The 23,610-nt window shown below is 46.9% G+C and overlaps 2 protein-coding genes across 3 annotated transcripts in view; both read right to left on the bottom strand.

The window, feature by feature from the left end:
* Positions 1-23,610, bottom strand: part of LOC148145014 (uncharacterized) — a 119,059-nt gene that overhangs the window by 7,640 nt on the left and 87,809 nt on the right.
* On the bottom strand, positions 18,828-23,147 carry LOC148145017 (uncharacterized). Of its 2 annotated transcripts, none has more exons than XM_087975605.1 (2): positions 22,990-23,147; positions 18,828-20,660 (listed from the first exon to the last, which is right to left on the bottom strand). In XM_087975605.1, the coding sequence occupies exon 2, from the start codon at positions 20,268-20,270 to the stop codon at positions 19,386-19,388; it is 885 nt and encodes a 294-aa protein (XP_087831731.1). In that variant the 5' UTR covers positions 20,271-20,660; positions 22,990-23,147; the 3' UTR covers positions 18,828-19,385. The 2 variants fall into 2 exon arrangements, with proteins under 2 accessions (XP_087831731.1, XP_087831732.1); XM_087975606.1 differs by having other exon boundaries at positions 22,980-23,127.

Raw genomic sequence — 23,610 nt, 5'->3', positions numbered from 1 at the left:
CGGGCTGATGGTACAATTGGCTTATCAATTTAGCCTTGTCTGTTGTTGGTATTGGTATTGTTAGGTATTTAATTACTAGGCTTATGAGGTCCCTTAGTGATATGGATTTGCCCCAGAAGATGCTCCTTTTGCGATCCGATGGCTCACCCACAAGTGTCGATGGCGATGATAAATGTGACCAGATGAGCTGCGAAGATGGTGGTGCCGCTCTACAGGATGTTGATGGCTGGACCACCTTGAAGGGCATTCGTTTTGACTAGCCTTCTCTTTCAGTGATCGCAGTGCAATCAAAGGGAGGCATGAGGGTGGGGGCATCTGGGTGATAAAGTCTATAGCCTTAAAACTTGCCTTTAAACATCCAGACTCAAATGTAATGTTGAATTATTGAATACATTTACTGCACTAGAAAATAAATAGGCAGGAAGGCTCAGAAAGAGGAGAGAACTTAAAGATAGGGACACGTGGGCTCACCAAGTGATAACAGGATGCTGTAAGGCAATTAAGAACGTTTACCTCAGCATCGGTGAATCTGTGTGAACAAGACCCCAAGTGATAACATTCACAGCCGTTCCCTTGTGAAATGAATGATAGTCTTTGAATCTGACCCTGAAACAAGACTCGGTACTATCCATAGCTTTGTAATTAATGGGTGGAGCTTGTCCATTGTAACGGATTCTTACTACCCCTTGCAAGCGGGGCAATCACAAAATAAATCTTTGCTGTCTTGAGATTTCAAAAGGACACGAGAGAGAGAGACCATTTTAGTGCTGAAGCTGTTGAATCCCATAGAGAATTAACTTAGTGCTTATCTGCTATGGATTGAATTGAATTGCATTTTGGGACTTTATGATGAGAGATTTTTATTCCAGGTTTCCAAAGAGTATGATCTCCAGGACAAACCAAGAGAGAGGCTTTACAGGTCTGAGTTCTCAAAGGATTCCCTGGGCCACCTCAAATCTCCACTTTAACATGGGAGGTAGGACAAAATGGCTTCTGCTTGGCTAACTCGGTGGGACTGAGTCAGGCAGATACCCACGACTCAGAACAAACAAGAAACCACAGACTGATGTCAATCCAGTGAAAAAAACTGCAAATGTGAACCTAACCATTAAACGCAGAAGTAACGGTTTAATCCTAACCGCCAGACAGGACAAATATGATTCCAAGAACAAGTTGTCTACAAGAAATTATGATAGATTAGATTGGATTAGATTCCCTACAGTTTGGAAACAGGCCCTTCGGCCCAACCAGTCCACACTGACCCTCCAAACAGTAACCCATCCAGAACCATTTTTCGTCTGACTAATGCACCTAACACCATGGGCAATTTAGCATGGCCAATCCACCTGACCTGCACATCTTTGGACGCTGGGAGGAAACCGGAGCACCCGGAGGAAACCCACGCAGACACGGGGAGAATGTGCAAACTCCACACACACGGTCACCCAAGGCTGGAATCGAACCTGGTGCTGTGAGTCTGCAGTGCTAACCACTGAGCCACCGTGCCACCCTAGGCTAAGTCAAAAATGCATGAGGACCTTGCGGGATCTGATTGAGCATGATCATATAGTAACAACCAATGTCTGACTCTAAACAATGTACATAAGTTCTATCCAAACTCTAAAAGTCGGCGGATTCTTTTGGCACTCTAGGAGTACTCATCGGTGGCCCAGTGGTTAGCACTGCTGCCTCACAGCACCAGGGTCCCAGGTTCGATTCCAGCCTTGGGGGGCTGGCTGGGTGGAGTTTGCACATTCTCCCCATGTCTGCGTGGGTTTCCTCCCACAATCCAAAGATGTGCAGATGTGGTGAATTGGCCATGCTAAACTGCCCAAAATGTTAGGTGCATTGGTTAGAGGGAGATAGGTCTGGGTGGGCTACTCTTCAGAGGACTGGTTGGGCCAAAGGGCCTGTTTCCACATTGTTGGGAATCTAATCTAATCTAATCCTTCTGGGCTGATCATAGTCTACCGTCCAGGCCATATCAAAGAATAAACTATTGCTTGTATAATTGACAAAGTCACTTCCAGGTGTGTTTATTGACCAATCCCAGAAATCCGAAGATCCAGACAGCAGTCCAGATCAGAACAACCAGATAGGAAATGGTTAATGTCCCCAGGATATGGGGAGCAAAATAAGACACCAAGGCATTAACACCAACACCAGGGAAAAACTGAACATACAGATGTGACAAACATTCGTAGCAAGCCAGAATCACAGATGTACAGCACAGAAACAGTCCCTTCAGTCCATGCTGACCAGATATCCGAAATCAATCTCGTCCCATTTGATAGCACTTGGTCCATGTCCCTCTAAATGTTTCCCAACATATACCCATCCAGATACCTTTTAAAAGGTTGTAATTGTACCAGCAGTCACCACTTTCTCTGGCAGCTCATTCTTTACACACACCACCCTCTGTGCATAGGAGTTGCCCCTTAGGTTTCTTTTAAATCTCACCCTAAACCTATGAGCAATCCCAGATCAAAGATCTTGTCTATTTATCATCGACATGCCCCACATTATTTATACAAGGGGTCACCCCTGTGGGATATAATTAAAGCAGTGTTACTTCTGCAACCAGAATTGCTTCTGCAAGGTAAATGAACTAACGCCAGTGTATAATTGTTTCAGCCAAGAGTGGAGTTAACAAGAATGAAAAATTGCTTTTGTATTAGCTAAAATGTGCATACATGAAATGTGCCTGCAAATGGTAGATGTTACAGACAAACAGATAAGGTGCTGTGAGGGGAGGGGGTGGAGGTTAAGCTAGACATGCTTGTACAAACAGTTATAAGCATCTGTTTCCTGCTTCTGCAAAAACAAAAAAAAACACAATCAGGGAGGTCAGAAGGCTCAGTGTCGGCGAAAAATGGGAGGAAATGTTGCTTTCGCAAACAAGGAAGTAGCTGGCAGTGAAAGGGGATATACGCTAACACGTTGTTCACGCACAAGGCTGAATAAAGCAAGAAATAGACAAGAGTAATGGGGCCACCGGGAAAGAATGGAGAGACAAACCGATCTTTTGAGGATCAGCTTGGAACATCGGGAGGAGGTGAAGGAGGAATGTGAATGAGGGAAAGAAGCTGAATGTGCTGGAGCCAAAGTGGAGGAAGGACAGAGGATGCAAAACCGGCTTGAAGCTGCAATGAGGAATATTGCATGTGCTGTACTTGTACCTGTGGCAGTTACTGGTGGGAATCGGGTGCATTTTAAACATCAAAACAGGAGATATCCAGCCCTCCCCCTTCCCAATCTCTATCCTTCAGTCCCTCCTCACCCGGGTAACTAAGACACATACCTGAGTTTGCGGAGGCTGCTCCCTCCCTGCATTCACTCCAGTTGCTACAAGTGACCAATTTTACCTCCTCCCATCTCTGCCTCCCTCCCAGGATGAAGAGTCGGCCAGAGGGCGGGAGATTCACTTTGAAACTGACAGGGCCACTTCCGCCTTGTGACGTCACAAAGAAACTAGGGGCGGGGACGAGGAAAAGTGACGGCTTAGTGGGCGGGGCATGGCTAACAGCGGGGCGCCGCACTGCGCCTGCGGCAGACGGGGAGGAGAACATACTTTCCAAAAAACCCCTCCCTTCAGAGAATCCCCACAGTGTGGAAGCAGGCCACCGACCCTCCCAAGGGTCACCCACCCACACCCATTCCCCTGTCCCCATTGCTCTTCATTTATCCCTGAGTCATGCACCTTACCTGCATATTAAACCTAATTTAGCATGGGGAAAAACAATGACTGCAGATGCTGCAAACCGGATTTTGGATTAGTGGTGCTGGAAAAGCACAGTTCAGGCAGCATCCGAGGATCAGCAAAATCGACATTTCGGGCAAAAGCCCTTCATCAGGAATAAAGCAGAGCCAATCCACCCTAACCTGCACATCCCTGGGCACTATGGGTAATTTAGCATGGCCAATCCACCCTAACCTGCACATCCCTGGGCACTATGGGTAATTTAGCACGGCCAATCCACCCTAACCTGCACATCCTTGGGCACTATGGGTAATTTAGCATGGCCAATCCACCCTAATTCAACATGGCCAATCCACTTTTGATTAGAGTGGTGCTGGAAAAACTCAGCAATTCAGGCAGCATCCGAGGAGCAGGAAAATCTTCCTTTCGGGCAAAAGCCCTTCATGAGGAATAGAGGCAGAGTGCCTGCAGGGCTCAGATCCGAACTCTGCTGGTTTAAAGGTGGTACGGAGTCTGTGTAGGATGAGTTGGTTACGGAGGCAGGCACCAAGGAAACAAACGTGGCTGTGGTAGCGAGTCTGTTTGAGGACATGGTCAAAGAGCTTCAGGGCAGAGGAAACGTGTTGGGAGTTGCAGTGGGAGAGGGATTCCTTGAGATTCTTGTAGAGAGAGGAGGAAAACTTCTTCAAGGCAGGCATCCTTGCAAGAGGATTCACTGTAGGGTTAAAATCAACTAGGTAAAAACAAGGACTGCAGATACTAGAAACCAGATTCTAGAATCACACAACTCCAGGTTGTAGTCCAACAGGCTTCTTTGGAAGCAGTAACTTTTGGAGTGCTGCCTCTTCATCAGGTGGTTGTGGAGGATAAGATCCTAAGACACAATTTAGAGCAAAACAGTCCAGTGTCCTGCCACTGAAATGGTATATTGAACAAATCTGGATTGTTCAATCTTCCACCTTTTCAAATAGGTTACAGGTCTCATTACAATGTAAATCCCAGAACATCTTGTTGTCACCTTCTCAAGATAACAAGGTTTTATAGCAAAAGCTCAAGCCATGATTAAATGGCGGAGTGGACTCGATGGGCTGAATGGCCTTACTTCCGCTCCTATGTCTTATGGTCTTATCTCAGCTCAGACAATGCACTAAAGGTGTGATGTCAGAGTCTGCCTGTCTCCCAATCTGGAGTCAGACTGGTTCTGTTTCAAGTCGAATTTACAAACTATTACATGTATTGACTGCCTGCAGAGTTTTCCTTTAAAAAAATGCACATATATCTGCAAATATACATCTCTCCCCCCCTCCTCCCCCCCCCACCCCACACACAGACACAAACACACACGCACAAGTTTATTGGGTGAATTTGTACTTGCAGAATTATGTCTTACTTTGCTCAAAAACTGCATGAATCCATGTAAGATTCTGTAAGTCAGTTTAACCATTGTGGCACAGACAGTCTCACACAGGGGAGCTCACACCTTCAATACATTATCTGGGCTGACGCGACACCAATTGGTAAAGTTCACTTGAGGATTTAACTATTTTAAAAGGTTTTGTGATTTACATTTGAAAAAACTGAAACTATCATGGTCATTCGAACAGATGAGAGACTTAACAAACAATCCGGGTCTTTTTCAATATATAATTTCAGTTACGTCACACTATAAACTGTTGCTATAAATTCTGTGTCTTACAATCTTATATTCCACAATCCCCTGATGAAGGAGCTGCACTCCGAAAGTTAGTGCTTCCAATTAAACTTGTTGGACAGAATTCCTCAAGTAGGGCACCATAAGAATCCTGGGAGACTGCTATTTCCTGTTTACTTCATAATGAACAAACATTAAGCACGATCACCTATTTATTTCTCATTTTGTTTCATTTTTCTTGTTTAATTCCCTGCGATGATGTGGGAGAATTATTAGATTTGGGTCAGCCATTTGGTCACATATTAAAGCCTGGAAACTGTGAGAGGTAATTTCGGTTTAAACTTTAAGATGTGCCTGGACCACGGACTGGTCTATAATAAAAGACAAAACTTTTGTTTCTTTTCTAGAACATTTTATATACTCAAAAGTAGAATAGTTTAAATTGTGCAGAATGCTGACAATTTGTGAGCAGAGTAAAACAAACAAGCCCTTGATTGATAAACCATTGACACAGGAGGGAAAGATGAGTCCTTGACTGATAAGACTCCAGGATGGGGGAACGACTTGAGACATCTGTTTCAAATTAAAGCCTTTGACTGATAAGACTACAGGGTGAGAAAAACAACAAACTTTGGAGACTCTGGAGCCTTTTGTTGCAGACTTTGTGATAAAAATAATGATGTTTTTAAGAATGTGAACCTCATGGCTTGTTGGAGCCAAGGAGAGGAGGGACTTGTGCTGTATATAATGGGAGACTTTGTAAGCCTCAGCGCGCCTTTTCTTTAAGGGTGCCCGACTCTGCAGACTTGACTTGTTAATAAAACTTTGTTTTCCTGAATTTGTCTAGAGCGATTATTGAGAAGCGATTTTCGTTTCTAACAGAAACCATTTTGAATCTCAGCTTAGTGCCTGCTTGCTAAAGTTTGTGTTTCCCAGGCTCAGCGGAGACGGTTGGCCTTGCAGCTGTGCTGCTTCCTGATAAACAAATTCTTTCCTGACATGGGGCTTTATTTCCATCCCCCACAGTTGGCGAGTCAGGCAGGAGGTACCCTGGTCCTGCCAGGTCACTGGCCGATATCCTTTCAGAGATGAAATATAGAGGGTGCTTGCTGCTTTTGTTGTGTCCAAACTAAAGAGGAAAGCTGGCCAGGGACAAAAGTGCTGTTAGAAATGTTGATACAATTCTCCCCACTCAGCCACAAGATACCAGTGAGAGAACTCAACAGGGTCCTAGCGTCTGGACGTAATACTGCTGAGAGCACTTGTGCTTTACAAAGTTAGTAATAATGAATTTGCTTACCCCAGGGTTACGAGAGGCGAAACCGTATTTGAATGAATTTGGCATACAGGACACATTGGGCAACTATTAAAGACTCTGTTGTATTTCCCTGGGTTATGGACTCATGCAGAGACACAAACAACTTGTATTGAAAAGTGTTCGATTTGCAAATGGAACAAAGGAGAGGTATATAGAGTTTGCACACTTGGTTAAGCAGCAATGTGTCACAGCCAGGATTTATGAGGCTCAACTCCCTAACTTGGGCTGCTCTGGAATGTGAGTGCCTCATTATTCCTTCCTTCCTTCCAAGGCTAAAGAAAAGCTGACAAACTGAGATATGAAGCAAGTTGGAAAATGGTACAGAGAGACTCACACAGACAGAAGTTTGCAGGAAAGTTAACACTTCATAATCTGGTTTCAATGCACATTAGCCTGGGTATGGTACTGATATCACAGGGGTCTCAAAAGGGTACTCCCTCAATACTCAAACCAAAACATGGGTGCCTCCTGCTGGACTGGTTTGTGTTCATTCTTTGCTGCTGCCTATTTCAGTTGATGATGTACATTATTGTTAACACTCACAAACCTGGTGGCACCCAGATTTTCGGAAAGCAGCTTGGCAAAGATCTGAAGCGTGTTTAATTTGTAAACAAACAAGGTGCATACTCGAAGAGGGATGCCCTGTGTTTGTTAACCACCTCCTTGCTTGGTCGGCCTTTTTAAATTATCTACAACTTGCTTATATAGTATCACCTCGCGTACATTGTTATGAACATTGTCTAATAAGAGTAGATGTATTTAGTAGCTGAATCAAAACCATCCCAATGACTGAAACAGCTGACACTGGATTGTTGGACAAGTGGGAAATATTTGCAGTTAACCAAAGCACTTCAAAGTTTACAGTCACGGGTACGTCAAGCTGAAGAATTAGGACCGGGGCATATTGGAGCCTGCTTCCTCGGGCAGAGAGTTCTGCAGATACACTACTCTCTGGGAAAAGCAGCAGCCCTCACTTCCTCCTCCTCATCTCTGTCCTAAACCTACTCCCCCAAAGCTTGAGGCCTAGTCTCAGCCACCAGCAGAAGTGACTGGATAGGGTAGGGCTTCATCCTCTCAGTGCAATGAATTCCCACTTTCCACCAAAATCCCGGATGTACTCACTTAGTTGCTTGCTGTCTCACAAATGAAAGATTTCATTGTAACTTCTTCCGGTCCCAGGAAGGGCAAAGCATCTTTGAAAGCTGCTCTGAAAGCCCTGTCTTCACAACCACATTTCTGCTTTCACCGAAGACAGTTGGAGTCATACACCACACAAACAGATCCTTCAGCCCAACTCGTCTATGCCAACCATATATCCGGAATCAATCTATTCCATTTGCCAGCATGTGGCCCATATTCCTCAAAACCCTTCCTATTCTTGTACCCATCCAGATGCAGAGGGATGTGGGCCAAATGCTAGCAAATGGGACAAGATGAATTTTGGATATCTGGTCGGCATGGACGAGTTGTACCAAATGGGCTGTTCCCATGCTGTATGACTCTAATCTTCTTCGGTGAAAGCAGAGGTGTGATTGTGAAGGCTGAAGTTTCAGAGCAGCTTTCAGAGATGTTTTGCCCTTAATGGGAGCAGAAGTTACAATGAAATCTTGCATTGGTGAGACAGCAACTGAGTGAGTAAGTAAGTACATCTGGGATTTTGATGGAAGGTGGGAATTTGTTGCATTGTGGGGATGAAGCCCTACCCTATCGAGTCATTTCTGTTACTGGGGAGACCAGGCCTCAAGATGAGGAGAAGCAGATTTAGGACCGAGATGAGGAGGAATTGCTTTTCCCAGAGAGTAGTGAATCTATGGAATTCTCTGACCATGGAAGCAGTACAGGCATTTTCACGAAGAGAGACCTTGGAGTGCAGATTCATAGCTCCTTGAAAGTGGAGTCACAGGTCGATAGGATGGTGAAGATGGCGTTTGGTATGCTTTCTTTTATTGGTCAGAGTATTGAGTACAGGAGTCGAGAGGTCATGTTGTGACTGTACAGGACATTGGTTAGGCCACTGTTGGAATATTGCGTGCAATTCTGGTCTCCTTCATATCAGAAAGATGTTGTGAAACTTGAAAGGGTTCAGAAAAGATGTACAAGGATGTTGCCAGGGTTGGAGGATCTGAGCTACAGGGAGAGACTGAACAGGCCGGGACTGTTTTCCCTGGAGCGTCAGAAGCTGAAGGGTGACCGTATAGAGGTTTATAAAATCATAAGGGGCATGGATAGGATAAATAGACAAAATCTTTTCCCTGGGGTGGGGGAGTCCAGAACTAGAGGGCATAGGTTTAGGGTGAGAAGGGAAAGATATGAAAGAGACCAAAGGGGCAACTTTTTCACACAGAGGCTGGTGTGTGTATGGAATGACCTGCCAGAGGAAGTTGTGGAGACTGGTACAATTGCAACATTTAAGAGGCATTCGGATGGGTATATGAATAGGAAGGGTTTGGAGAGATATTGTTTGGGTGCTGGCAGGTGGGACAAGATTGGGTTGGGATATCTGGTCGGCATGGGACGGGTTGGACCAAAGGGTCTGTTTCCATGCTGTACATCGCTATGACTCTAAACTCAATACACAGTTGAATGGGTATTTGCAATGGTAGGGGAATGAAGGGTAGTTGGGACAATGCAGGGAGGAGGAGCTGAGTTGATGGATAGATCAGCCATGATTTTAATGAATGGTGGAGCAGGCTGGATGGGCCAAATGGCCGACTCCTGCTTCTATTACTATGAAACTATAACCCTGCATTTCCCATGGCTAACCCACCTAACCTACACGTCCCTGGACATTCTGGGCAATTTAGTATGGCCAATCCAAATCAAGGCCAGGGAGCAGTATAGTGATGTGGAAAATGAACATCAGAGAGTGATAGAAAGGGACAAGGGGAGTAAGTGTACCAGCAATCAAAACTGGATTTTAAAGGTCACAAAAATTGAAACTAAAAACAGTGTGTCTGAATGTGTGCTGCATTGTAACAAAAGTGAATGAGTTGACTGCACACATTGAAGAGAATAATTATGATCCGAGACTCCTTACAGAGACATGGCTTCAGGATGGCAAGGATTGGATCCTGAATATCAAGGGGATAGTCAGATGGGAAGCTCGGTAAAGGTAGAGGGTTGGCACTGCTAATCAAAGCACTGATCACAGGGTAGTCTGGTGTCACCTCGGATTTCAGGTCCTGATTTCTCCGTCCTCTGTTGATCTCCCTGTTCCCTATTACCCCTTCTGGAACAATAAAACATTCAGTAATCATGCCCCAACCCACAATCTCCCAGCCTGTCAACCATCCAGGCACAGAGTGTAGTCATAATAGGGAATTAAACAAGAAAAATGAAACAAAATTACAAATAAATAGGTGCTTATGCTTAATGTTTGTTCATTCAGAAGTAAACCATAAATAGGGCTCTCCCAGGATTCTCATGGTGCCCTACTTGGGGAATTTTGTCTCCCTTCCATCTAACTATTAGCACCCAGCTATGATTTACAACAATATTTACAACAGAAGTAAGGCACCTGTTCTCAAATAGGCAGAGATATACTGATGTCGATTTTTGTTTCTCTTTTGTGCAAACACACACACACGTCCATGGGGGTGAATTTGTATGTGCAGGTTCGGGGGGATTGGCTATGCCAAATTACCCATAGTGCCCAGGCACGTGCAGGTTAGGGAGGGGGGATTGGCTATGCCAAATTACCCATAGTGCCCAGGCACGTGCAGGTTAGGGTAGATTGGCCATGCTGAATTATTTAGTGCCCAGAGATGTGCAGGTTAGACGGGGTAAATGGAGAGCAACAGGTGTAGGGGAATGGGTGTGGGTGGGTTAACCTTCAGAGGGTCAGTATGGAGTCTTTAGGCCCAGTGGCCTGCTTCCACACTGAGGGTTCTCTGAAGGGAAGGGGTTTTGCAAACTGTGACTCGCCTCTTGATATGTTGATGTCACAGCAGGGAAGTGGCCCTGTCCGTTTGAGTGAATCTCACTCTGTCTGGGCAACTCTTCATCCTGGGAGGGAGACAGAGATGGGGGGAGGGGAAATCTATTCACTTGTAGCAACTGGAGTGAATGCAGGGAGGGAGGAGACTCCACAAACTCAGGTATGTGTCTTAGTTACCCGGGTGAGGAGGGACAGAGGGATCGACGTTGGGAAGGCGGGAGGAGTAGATAGCTTTTCTGTTTTGATGTTTAAAATGCACCCGATTCCCACCAGTAACTGCAACAGGTACAAGTACAGCACATGCAATATTCCTCATTGCAGCTTCAAACCGGTTTTGCATCCTCTGTTCTTCCTCCACCTTGCTCCAGCACATTCAGCTTCTTTCCCTCATTCCCATTTCCCCCCACCCTGATGTTCCAAGCTGACCCGCAAAAGATCTGTTTGTCCCTCCATTCTTTCCCGGTTGTCTTTTGTGAGTTTTGAAAACTTTCCCAGTCCTCTGAGGATTGGAGTTGGGAGATTACGTTGTGCACTCTCCAGGACATTTGTTTGGCTACTTTTGGAGTATTGTGTGCAGTTCTGGTCTCTCTGCTAGAGGAAGGATGTTGTGAAACCTGAAAGGATTCAGATAAGATTGACAAGGACGTTGTCAGGGTTTGAGCTGAACAGGGTGGAGCTGTTTTCTGTTGAGCTTTCAAAGGCTGAGGGTGACCCTACAACCGTTTATAAAATCATGAGAGGCATGGATAGGGGAAATAGATAAGGTCTTTTCCTGGATGGGTCATAGGTTCAGGGTGAGGGTGAGATTTAAGAGGAACCTAAGGGGCAACTCCTATATTCAGAGGGTGCTGTATGTAAGGAATGAACTGCCAGAGGAAATGGTGATGGCTGGTACAATTACAGCACTTAAAAGGCATCTGGATGGGTATCTGAATAGGAAGGGTTTAGAGAACATAGGCCAAGTGCTGACAAATGGGACTGGATTAGTTTAGAATACCTGGTTGGTACTGATGAGTTGGACCAAAGGGTCTGTTTCTGTGCTGTACATCTCTATGACTCTGGCTTTCCACGACCATTTGCCACGTCAATAGGTCCACTTTCTCTCTAATGTCGGTGTTAATGGCTTGACATCTCATTTTGCTCCCACCTTCCTGTGGACGTTAACCATTTCGTGTCTGGTTCTTCCTCAAGAAGCTGCATTCCCGATTCACCCTGAATTGACACACTTTTCTTTGCTTCCCAAAATCAGACCTGCTCACTCTCAGCGGTATCCCAGTGTTGTGAAAGATATTAACTTTCAGGTGGAATTATCCAAAATGCAGAGAGAAGTCAGTCTTGACGTTTTTGCTTTTCTGCCCCTGTAAGATCCTGAATCAGCACCTTCAGGAGAATGAGCTAGAGCGGAGTGAGAACAGAGGGGGAGAGAGAGTGGGATGGTGCTTTCAATTTTGTGGAATAACAGAACACAAGAATATTCCATAGAAAGTAGAATTGCTTGTTCAGAATTTCTACCCTGCACTGACAGTGATGAGCTTTGTAATCTCTCTTTACAGAGTATTTGAAGATCTGAAGACGGAAGTTTCAAAATCAACAGATGAAGGCCTTATGCCTGAAATGTTGACTCTCCTGCTCCTCTGATGCTGCCTGACCTGCTGTGCTTTTCCAGCGCCACACTTTTCGACTCTGACTCTCCAGCGTCTGCAGTCCTTATTTGACATCAATGCCCGACAGTCACTCAATCCATCGGGACCACAACAATTTTCAACTATGAGTCTGTGAGAAGGAACAAAGCTTTTTGATTCCTGTTTGAGTAGATTTTCAGCATCAGTGGGACTGGATGAGAGACCCTACTGTTGCAGCGCACTGAGTGTGGAGTCTGAAACAGTTATATGGCCTGGGAAGGGGCTCCACACACGTTTGTGTACATCTGAAGCTTCAGCCATGGAGAAACCCGTGGAATCCCGCTCCGTGGAGAAACCGTGGAAGTGTGGCAACTGTGGGAAAGGCTTCCGTTTCCCATCTGCCTCGGGTGGATTCCTCGGGTTGGGATTTTTGCAAATGGTGCAGGGACTGCTTTCGGCTTGGCCCCACCCCATTACCCATTCACCTTACCCCAACCCCTCGTTCCATTGTTGATGTCACTGCGCAGAACTGGTCTTGTGAGGTTCAGAGTGAAACCCCCTCCCTCTGGGCAACTCTTTATCCTGTGGGGGGAGAAAATGAACTTTTGTATCTCTTTTCCCCAGGTTTGGGGGTAGGGGGGAGTCCAGAACTAGAGGGCATAGATTTAGGGTGGGGGGGGGGGTGGAAGATTTGTGAGGGACCTAAGGGGCAACCTTTTCACGCGGAGGGTGGTGCGTTTATGGAATGAGCTGCCAGAGGAAGTGGTGAAGGCCGATATAATTACAGCATTTAAAAAGGCATCTGGATGGGGATATGAATAGGAAGGGTTTAGAGGGACATTGGCCAAATTCTGGCAAATGGGTCACTAGGTTAAGTTAGAATATCTGGTCGGCGTGGACTGAAGGGCTTGTTTCCATGCTGTACAACACTATGACTCTATTTCTACATAGTCAGAACCAATATCACAAGACTAGGAACAGGCCATTCACCCCTTCCAACCTGTCCTGAGCTGTGGTTAAACTGCATATAATTCAGTGCAAGTTTCAGAAAGGTTTCAACAGCTCTTAAATTTAACATGCTTTCAGACTTCAGCTATGTTTCTGAATATATCATTTTAGGTATTCTTAATTGTAAAGATACGCGTATCTAGTGAACACAGCCCACACCTCCTGGTGCTGCCAGGAAACTTTACAATGCCGATGAAACGATGCAGTACCTGCACTCACAAAAAATTTACAATTTCTAACAATACTAGCTCCTCATTCACTGCTCCATCTGATACACAACATTGGGAACTCAGTACAGGAGGTTGCAAAAAATGAGCAGCTTTAAAACTGAAACCTCTTGGAGCTCAAAACTTTCAATGAGAGCCTGAGTCTTGCAGTAAGTAAGTTCAGGTAACCTTTATTGTGACCCAACTTTGTTACAGCTTCAGATTCCACCCCCGCACCCCCCTCACCAAAAAGACATAGAAAAAGTTGCTTTTTTTTTAAATAAGCAGCTCAAGGTCAAAGCGCTCACACTGCCACCCCCCTCCGCCTCTCTTCCTCTACTATTGGTCAGCACAGAGTTGTCCCTTTGTAATTGGTTCCTTGCTACAGCCGTAACCCAAAGGAAATACTGCCTCACTCACCAATTTCAACCCATACCTTGTCTCCAAGTAAGTTTCTCTCCACCTGGTGCCTCCGCAGGTGGGAGGAGCAGGTGAAGCCTTTCCAGCACTCGGGGCAGCTGAACGGCCTTTCCTCTGTGTGGACCCGCTGGTGGGTCAGCAAGTTGGAGGCCTGGGTAAATCTCTTCCCACACTCAGGACAGCTGAAGGGCCTCTGCCCCGTGTGGACCCGCTGGTGGGTCAGGAGGTGGGAGGCCCAGACAAAAGCCTTCCCGCACTCAGGGCAGCTGAAGGGCCTTTGCCCAGTGTGGAGCCGCTGGTGCCTGAGCAGGTTTGAGGAATTCCTGAAGGCTTTCCCACACTTGGGGCAGTTGGGAAGAGTGTCAATTCAGGGTGAACCTGCAATGCAGCTTCTTGAAGAAGACCCAGACACAAAATGGTTAACGTCCCCGGGAAGCGGGGGAGCAAAGTGAGACATCAAGGTATTAACATAGACACCAGAGAGAAACTGAACGTAAAGACGTGGCAAATGTTTGTGGAAAGCAAGAGTCACAGATATACAGCATAGAAACAGACACTTGGATCAAACTCTTTGGTGCTGACCAGATATCCGAAATTAATCTAGTCCCATTTGCCAGCACTTGGCCCATATCCCTCTGAGCCCTGCTCCGGACGGCGGCCGTCTGGTCCGCAGTGCGCCTGCGCAGTTTGCAAAACATCTTCCCTTCCGAGAAGCTCCATCGTGTGGAAGCAGGCCACTCGGCCCAGGGAGTCCACACCGACCCTCCGAAGGGTAACCCACCCACACCCATTCCCAAACCCCTATTGCTCTGCATTTAACCCTTACTAATGCACATAACCTGAACATCCTATGGCTAATCCACCCTAACCTAGACAGATGCCAGCCAGACATCCTAAATTAACGTAGTTCCATTTGCCAGCATTTGGCCCATATCCCTCTGAACCCTTGCTATTCATATAGACAGATGCCTTTTATATTGTGTCATTATGCCAGCCTCCACGACTTCCTCTGGCAGCAGGTTCCATACATCCACCACCCTCTGCGTGAAAAAGTTTCTACTCACTTCCCTTTCCCCATTCATCTTAAACCGATGTTCTTCTAGTTCTGGACTCCCCTATCCTGGGGAAAAGACCTTGCCCTGATCCATGCCCCTTATATATTTTTATAAGGTCACCCCTCAACCTCTGATGCTCCAGGGAAAATATCCCTGGCCTATCAGCCTCTCCCTGTACCTCAAACGTTCCAACTCTGCCAACAAGCCTTATAAAAGTTTTCCCACCCCTTTCAAAGTTTCACAACATCTTTCCTATTGCAGGGAGACCAGAACTGAATGCAGTATTCCAAAAGTGGCCTAACCACATGTCCTGCACAACAGCAACAGGACTTCCCAAATCCTGTACTCAATGCTCTGACCAATAAAGGAAAACATACCAAGGTCTCTTTGTTCTGCAACACTCCCCTTAACTGTGTAAGTCTTGCCTGGATTGCTTGACCAAAATGCAAACCTCACATTTCTCTAAATTAAACTCCACCTGCCACTCTTTGGCCGATCAGCCCATCCGATCAGTTCTGATTTATCGCTTTTTCCTCCCTTATTCCAGAGAGGCTGAAAATCTCCATCCCACACACTCTCCCTCCATTCTCAGTTTGCTGAACCTAATCCCTGCTGTACCTCATCCTGAAGGGTCTGGTTCATGCTGATTAACAGGCCTACACTCACCGGGGGGGGGGGGGATCTAATTGAAACGTACATAATACTGAACGACCTGGACATTGGACAGATGTTTCAATTGGTAAGAGAGACTAGGACCAGAGGGCCTTTTAGAATGGAGAAAAGAAAAAACTTCAGCCAGAGAGTGGTGAATCTATGGAATTCCTTCACACAGAAGGCTGTGGAGGCCAGGTCACTGAGGATATTTAAAACTGAAATAGATAGGTTCTTGAGTATCAAGGGGATCGAGAGGTATTGGGAGAAAGCAGGTGAATGGGGTTGACAAACTGATCAGCCACAATTGAATGGTATGAGCAGACCTGATGTGGTGAATGGCCAAATGTCTGCTCCTGTCCTATAGTCCCTTACTGTCCTGGACATAGTAAGAGAGTTGGGAGCAGGAGTAGGTCAGTTGGTCTTTCGAGCCTGCACCAGCTTTGAACAGATCATAACTAGATATTAATCTACCTACATCTAGGTGGATAGGCTGGGATGTTTTCAGTGGAACACAGGAGGTTGAGATGCAACATTATAGAGAATTATAAAACCATAGATGAGGTGAATGACAGGTGTCGTTTCAAGATTAGGAGCAAATTTTTAAGGTGCGAGGAGAAAGATTTTAAGATAGATATGAGGAGCACCTTTTTCCTTTGAGAGAGTGGTTTGTGTTTGGAATGAATGTCCAGAGGAAATGGTGGATGCAGGTACAGTAACAACGTTTATAAGATGTTTGGATAAGGACATGAATAGGAAAGGTTCAGAGGGATATTAGCCAAACACAGGCAGGTGAGACTAGTTTAGTTTGTGAACATAGTCAGCACGGACTAGTTGGGCTGAAGGGTCTGTTTCTGTGCTGTCTGACTCTGTAACTGTTCTATACTGGTCTTGAAACCATTTTCTTGCCTTCCCCCAGAAACATCCACCTCTTTGTTGTTCAAAACTCAGAGGAGTTCAGCCTTGAATATATTTAATGACAACCCCCACCCACCCCCGAACAGCAGGAAGGCATCCCCACTTCTGAACTCAATTCCTCTTGCTAATATAACACTTGCCTTGCTGATTGCTTGCTGCACCTGTCTCACAACAGGCAGTGACTGGTGTCGGAGGACGCTGAGGCCCCTTTGTACATCCACACGGCATTCCCAATGAAGGGCTCGGGCCCGAAACGTTGACTCTCCTGCTCCTTGGAAGCTGCCACACATTTTGACTCTGATCTTCAACACCTGCAGTCCTCACTTTCCCCACATCCCAATATATCACCATTTAAACAATGCACTTCCTTTCTGCTGTTTTTTCCCCCCACAGCAAAGGCTATAACTTCACACTGTGGGACTGTTTTTGCCAATTGAGACACTGATCTGGATCAACATTTCCTGAGTCTGCTCCTCCCTGGATTCACTGTCTTTACATTCAGTTGCTGCGAGTCAACAATCGAAGCCCACAATGAAATAAAGAAATGGAAAAGAGAGTGCGGTACTCACAATGTTAAACAGAGGAAGGAAGTTGTAGTCTGGAGTGAAGCTCAATCTTCTTTCAGGGAGAGAGGTGCAGCAGCTTCAGAAGCTCATGGGACAACTTCCGCATTCAGACAATAGAGGATGTTCTCATTGGCAGGAGGACTACCCTACTTCCGGTCCTCCAAGGCTCCCCATTAGCTTCTAAAGAAGGTCGCGCCCCGTTGCAGCGGACAGCTAGGAGCATGCGCCGTTCTTGCTGACACCGAGGAGCATGCGCTGTACACTCTGTGGCAATGCTGCAATTACTGACAAATTTAAGTGTCCAAATGCCAATAGGAGAAAAAGAAACGGTAGAGCCAATATTTATTTATTTAGGACTCGACATAACCAAACATGCTCCTCACTATTTTTGCTACTCACCTTGCCAACACCCCTCATGATTTTACAAATCTCAATAAGGTCACCCCTCAACCTCCTCCACTCCAGTGAATAAAGTCTCAGCCTCTCCTTATAACTCAAACCCTTCAGTCCTGACAACATCCTGGTATATCTTTACCGAACCTTCTCTAATAGTATTCTTCCTATAACAGGGCGACCAGAACTGTACTCAGTGTTCTAAAAGTGGCCTCACCAACATCCTGTACAATTTCAAAATGATGTCCCAACTCCAAGATTCAACGGTGTGAACAATGAAGGCAAGTGGGCTAATCAACTCTTAACGACTCTGTCTACCAGTGATGCAACTTTCAAAGAACTATGTACCTGAACCACAGCCCCACGTCTCTGTTCTACAACATAACCCAGGGCCCCGCCAGTAACTGCTACAAGTCCTTCCCTTTTTTTTAAAGCAAAATGCAATTCCTCACTTTTATCTATACCTCTCTCATACACACGCTCTCTCTCAGGCACAGACACACACCACCCAACACTCTCAGGCTTATACTCCATCAGACTCATACATTACCAAGCATGCACACAGGCAAACATATACTCTTGGGCAAACTCTCACACACAGTCACATGCATACACACACTCTCTGATGCATGCACAGACACACACAGGTCTATGGGGTAAATTTGCATTTGCAGATACATTCAATTTTGATCAAAAAAAGCACACAGTCTGCAGGCAGTCAATCCATGTAATATCTTATAAATTCCTACTTTGGAAATGGAACCAGTCTGATTCAAGATTGGGATACAGACAGAGTCAAACCTCACATCCTTCATGTACTGAGCTGAGATATCACTGATTTTTTATAAAACCTTAAGTCATCTCAAGAATGTGACTCAAAAGTACTTCTAAGCTTTACATATTAATGAACCAAAACCCGCAACCCATTCGAGAAGATGAAAGACTAAACCACAATCTTGATTTGTTCAATATATCCTATCAGTAGTATGACACTGTGATCGGTTGCTGGATGTTCCTGCTCCATAGCTACCTGATGAAGGAGCAGCACTCCAAAAGCTAGTGCTTCCAAATAAATCTGTTGGATGATAACCTGGTGCTGTGTGATTTTTTCACTTTATCCACTCCAGTCCAACACCAGCACTTCCACATCGTTTCCAGTGAACACAGCCCACAGCTCCTGGTGCTGCCAGGAAACCTAACAATGCCGATGACATGGCGCACTCTGCACTCCTGAAAAAATTCTAACGATACTGGCTGCTCATTCACTGCTCCATCTGATACACAACATTGGAAACTTAGTGCAGGAGGCTGAAAGGAATGAGCAGCTTTAAAACAAAAACCTCTTGGAGCTCAAAGCTTTCAATGAGAGTCTGAGCCTGGTGGTTAGTCCAGGTACCTTTTATTGTGACCCAACTTTGTTACAGCGTCAGATTCTCCCCAGCAAACAGGCAAAGAAAACATAGCAGATTTTTAAAAAAACACCTCAAGATCAAAGTGCACACAGAGATCACACCCCCCCGCCCCCCCTTTAATATTGGTCAGCATGGAGTTGTCTCTTTGTAATCGGATCCTTGGTACAACCGTAACCTGGAGGAAGTATTGCCTCACTCAGCAATTTCAACCCATTCCCTGTGTTTCTCCCCGCTCATTTGCCAGGGGCTTTTTGAGGGGGGAGGGGGGCGGACATCAGCCGCACTGCTGTGGGTCTGGAGTCACGTACAGGCCAGACCGGGTAAAGGGTGCAGCTGGGACGACTGAGTGAATGAGATGGGGGTTTTCTTCCACCCCCACCCCACCGACAATGGTTTCACCGTTAGATTCTGAACTCCAGATTTCTGACCAAATTCCCATTCCACCATCTGTCGCGGTGGGAATCGAACTCGGGATCCCTGGAACTGGGTTGATAGTCCAGTGGATAATGGCACTCGACCGTCACTCCTTCAATCCCCCTGCGATGGCACATGAACTCGCTGGTGGCTCCGGAGGTGGGAGGAGCGGGTGAAGCCCTTCCCGCATTCGGGGCAGCTGAAGGGCCTCTCCCCCGTGTGGATCCGCCGGTGGGTCAGCAGGTTGGAGGCCCGGGCAAAGCTTTTCCCACACTCGGGGCAGCTGAAGGGCCTCTCCCCCGTGTGGACTCGCCGGTGCTTCACCAGGGCAGAGGAATCGCTGAAGGCCTTCCCACACTCGGGGCAGCTGAAGGGCTTCTGCCCCGTGTGGACGCGCTGGTGCTTCAGCAGGTCGGAGGAATCGCTGAAGCCCTTCCCGCACTCGGGGCAACTGAAGGGCCTCTCCCCGGTGTGGACGCGCTGATGCTTCAGCAGGTCCGAGGAATAGCTGAAGGCCTTCCCACATTCAGGGCAGGTGAAGGGCTTCTCCCCAGTGTGGACCCGCTGGTGCGTACGCAAGTTGCCCACCTGACTGAATCCCTTCCCGCACTCGGGGCAGGAGAACGGCCTCTCCCCAGTGTGGATCCGCCGATGGGTCAGCAGGATAGACGCCTGCGTAAAGGTCTTTCCGCACTCAGGGCAGCTGAAGGGCCTCTCCCCCGTGTGGACCCGCAGGTGCTTCAGCAGGATGGAGGAATTGCTATAGATCTTCCCGCACTCAGTGCAGGGGAACGGCCTCTCCCCCGTGTGGACCTGCTGGTGGGCCTGCAGGGCGGAGGAATTGCTGAAGGCCTTCCTGCAGTCACGGCAGGAGAACGGCCTCTCCCCGGTGTGACTGCGCCGATGAATCTCCAGGGCAGACGGAGCACGGAAACCTTTCCCACAGTCACCACACTTCCATGGTTTCTCCACGGGTCGGGATTCCTCGGGTTTCTCCATGGCCAAAGCTTCAGCCGCACACAAACATGTCGTGAATTCCTCTTTCCAGGCTGTATAGCTGCTACACGCTCCTCATTTGTGCGCTGCAACATTTGGGTCTCTCATCCAGTCCCACTGATGCTGAAAACGTACTCAAACGGGAACCAAAAAGCTTTCCTCCTTCTCACAGACTCACAGTTGTAAACCGTTGCGGTCCTGATGGACTGAGTGACTGTCAGACATTGACATCAAAGTGAAGACTGTAGACACTGGAGAGTCAGAGTCGAAAAGTGCAGCGCTGGAAAAGCACAGCAGGTCAGGCAGCATCCGAGGAGCAGGAAAGTCAACGTTTCGGGCATAAGCCCTTCATCTGTTGATCTTGAAACTTCCGTCATCAAATCTTCAAATACTCTGTAAAAAGAGATTACAAAGGTCATCACTGTCAGTCCAGGGTAGAAATTCTGAACAAGCAATTCTACTTTCTACGGAATACGTTTTTTAATTCCACAAAACTGAAAACACCATCTCACTCCGCTCTAACTAATTCTCCTGAAGGATCTGCCAGGGGCTGAAAAGCAAAAACTTCAAGACTGACATCTCTCTGCATTTTGGATACCTCCACTTGGAAGTGAATATCTTTCACAACACTGGGATCCTGCTGAGAGTGAGCAGGTCTGATTTTGGGAAGCAAAGAAAAGTGTGTCAATTCAGGGTGAATCGGGAATGCAGCTTCTTGAGGAAGGACCAGACACAAAATGGTTAATGACCCCGGGAAGGGGGGAGCAAAATGAGACATCAAGACATTAACACCGACACCAGAGAAAAACTCAACATACAGACGTGGCAAACATCGTTGGAAAGCCAGGGTCATAGAGACATACAGCAGAGAAACATCCTTTGGTCCAACACGCTTGTACCAAACAGTACAAAGAGATCTGGGTGTTCTTGTACACCAGTCAATGAAGGTAAGCATGCAGGTACAGCAGGTAGTGAAGAAGGCTAATAGCATGCTGGCCTTCATAACAAGAGGGATTGAGTATAGAAGCAAAGAGGTTCTTCTGCAGCTGTCCAGGGCCCTGGTGAGACCACACCTGGAGTATTGTGTGCAGTTCTGGTCTCCAAATTTGAGGAAAGACATTCTGGCTATTGAGGGAGTGCAACATAGGTTCACGAGGTCAATTCCTGGAATGGCGGGACTACCTTACGCTGAAAGACTGGAGCAACTGGGCTTGTATACCCTTGAGTTTAGAAGACTGAGAGGGAATCTGATTGAGACATAAGATTATTAAAGGATTGGACACTCTGGAGGCAGGAAACATGTTTCCGCTGATGGGTGAGTGCTGAACCAGAGGACACAGCTTAAAAATACAGGGTCGACCATTTAGGACAGAGATGAAGAGAAACTTCTTCACCTAGAGAGTGGTGGCTGTGTGGAATGCTCTGTCCCAGAGGGCAGGGGAGGTCCAGTCTCTGGATTCATTTAAGAAAGAGGTGGATAGAGCTCTCAAGGACAGTGGAATCAAGGGTTATGGAGATAAGGCAGGAACAGGATACTGATTAAGGATGACCAGCAATGGTGAATGGTGGTGCAGGCTTGAAGGGCAGAATGGCCTCCTCCTGCACCTATTGTCTATATTCCAAATGAATCAAATCCCATTTGCCAGCATTAGCCCATATTCCTTTAAACCCTTCCTATTCATATACCCATTCAGATGCCTTTTTAAATGTTGTAATTGTACCAGCCTCCACCACTTCCTCTGGAAGCTAATTCCTTACACGTACCATCCTCCGGGTGAATACATTGCCCTTTTGGTCAGTTTTACATCTGCCCCTCTCCCCCACCCTGAACCAATTACCCACCCATTCTGGACTCCCCCACCCCAGGGAAAAGACCTTGCCTATTTACCCTATCCATGCTCTTCATGATTTTATAAACCTCTATAAAGGTCACACTTCAGCCTCCGATGCTCCAGTGAAAACAGCCCCAGACTGTTCAGCCTCTTTCTGTAGCACAAATCCTCCAGCCCTGGCAACATCCTAGCAAATCTTTTCCGAACCCTTTCATGTTTACAACATGCTTCCAATAGGAGGGAGACACAATATTGTAGAAGTGGCTGTGGTTCTGTTGGACAATGGCAATTTAATTCCAAAGTGAATTCCTGTTGTTCGCCCTTTTCTCTTGTCTACAAACTGAAACTAACATCAACACGTCAATGCTCTCCTGGTCACTGCAATCTTGGAAGCACCCACATTCTGTTCCAGTGCCACAGATTATCACATTAATTCACCTCAAATTCACAGCCCATCTAAGTGTTTTTTCCCTGGACCTCTCTCCCACTTCCTTTTCCTGTTTTAAGGGCACACAGACCAAGCTCAGGGCCAAGCCTCCCAGAGTGAAATGAGGAAATTCGAGTTGACACAAAGGCTGCCCCGAGGTTGGAATCCTCTCCCGGAAATGACAGCGGACGGTGCCTTCACCAAGATGTCTGCGATGCCGGCCCAAAGCCAACCGCCACCTGTCCTTCACAAAGATGGCGGCCAGGCGCTCCAGGGAGCAAAGGCAAATTCCGCCTGACCCTCACAAAGATGGCCGCCGGTTGCCCGGGCGACCCGAGGGGTCCTTCGCCGGTGAAATAAACACTGGGCCTTTTATTGGAGGCCTCAGGCCTCCCCCGAGGAGTTTATATACTCCCCTCCCCCACCCCAGCCTCCCGCGGTTCCCAATCCTACCCTGTCTCACCATCTCCTCTCCCCGGGGGCAGGAGCCAGGTCTTGGCGCCGGGGCCTGGCGACCTCCCGAGGGATGTTTCTGAGACCTGTCCGTGTTCTAAAGAAGGACCTGCTCAGCCTTTTCCAGCGGTTTCTGTCCTTGTTCCTTCGGCCGCCGGCGCCATCAGTAACACTGACGTCATCCCGCTGCGGGAGCTACACCGCGCATGCGCCGGCTCGTATAGGGGCGAGGTCCTGATGAGTGACGTCATCGTCAGTTCATGGGGCGTGGTTGGAGGAGTCCTCCGAGAATTCGGATACAATAGGGGGCGGGGCGATAGTTGTGCCCGCCCCCAGCCACCTGAAGGTTGGGTTTCTTTTGGGTTCGAACGTAGTTTTTTTTATTCAATTTTCAGCCTGTTCAGAAGTGAGCAGAATGGGTTCTTTCTGGATTATAATGTTTTATTAAAATGTCTCCTGATTAAATTTCAAAAGTATAAGTGATAAGTGCTAACTTAGCCTGGAGCACTTCTTTTTTAAGAGCAAATAGACAGTGTTATCTTCTGGGTGTGTAGATTTTGGATGAGCAAAGTATAGCGGTCTGCCCTTCCTGTCGGAAATGGGAGATTAGGGAGAGTTTCCACGTTACTGA

The sequence above is a fragment of the Chiloscyllium plagiosum genome, unplaced genomic scaffold (genome assembly GCF_037043375.1).
Source record: "Chiloscyllium plagiosum isolate Xiang-an unplaced genomic scaffold, Cpla_swu_hap1 HiC_scaffold_27, whole genome shotgun sequence".
Lineage (NCBI taxonomy): Eukaryota > Metazoa > Chordata > Chondrichthyes > Orectolobiformes > Hemiscylliidae > Chiloscyllium > Chiloscyllium plagiosum.
Note: the sequence above shows the minus strand (reverse complement) of the source record. Positions and strands in the feature narration are given on the sequence as shown.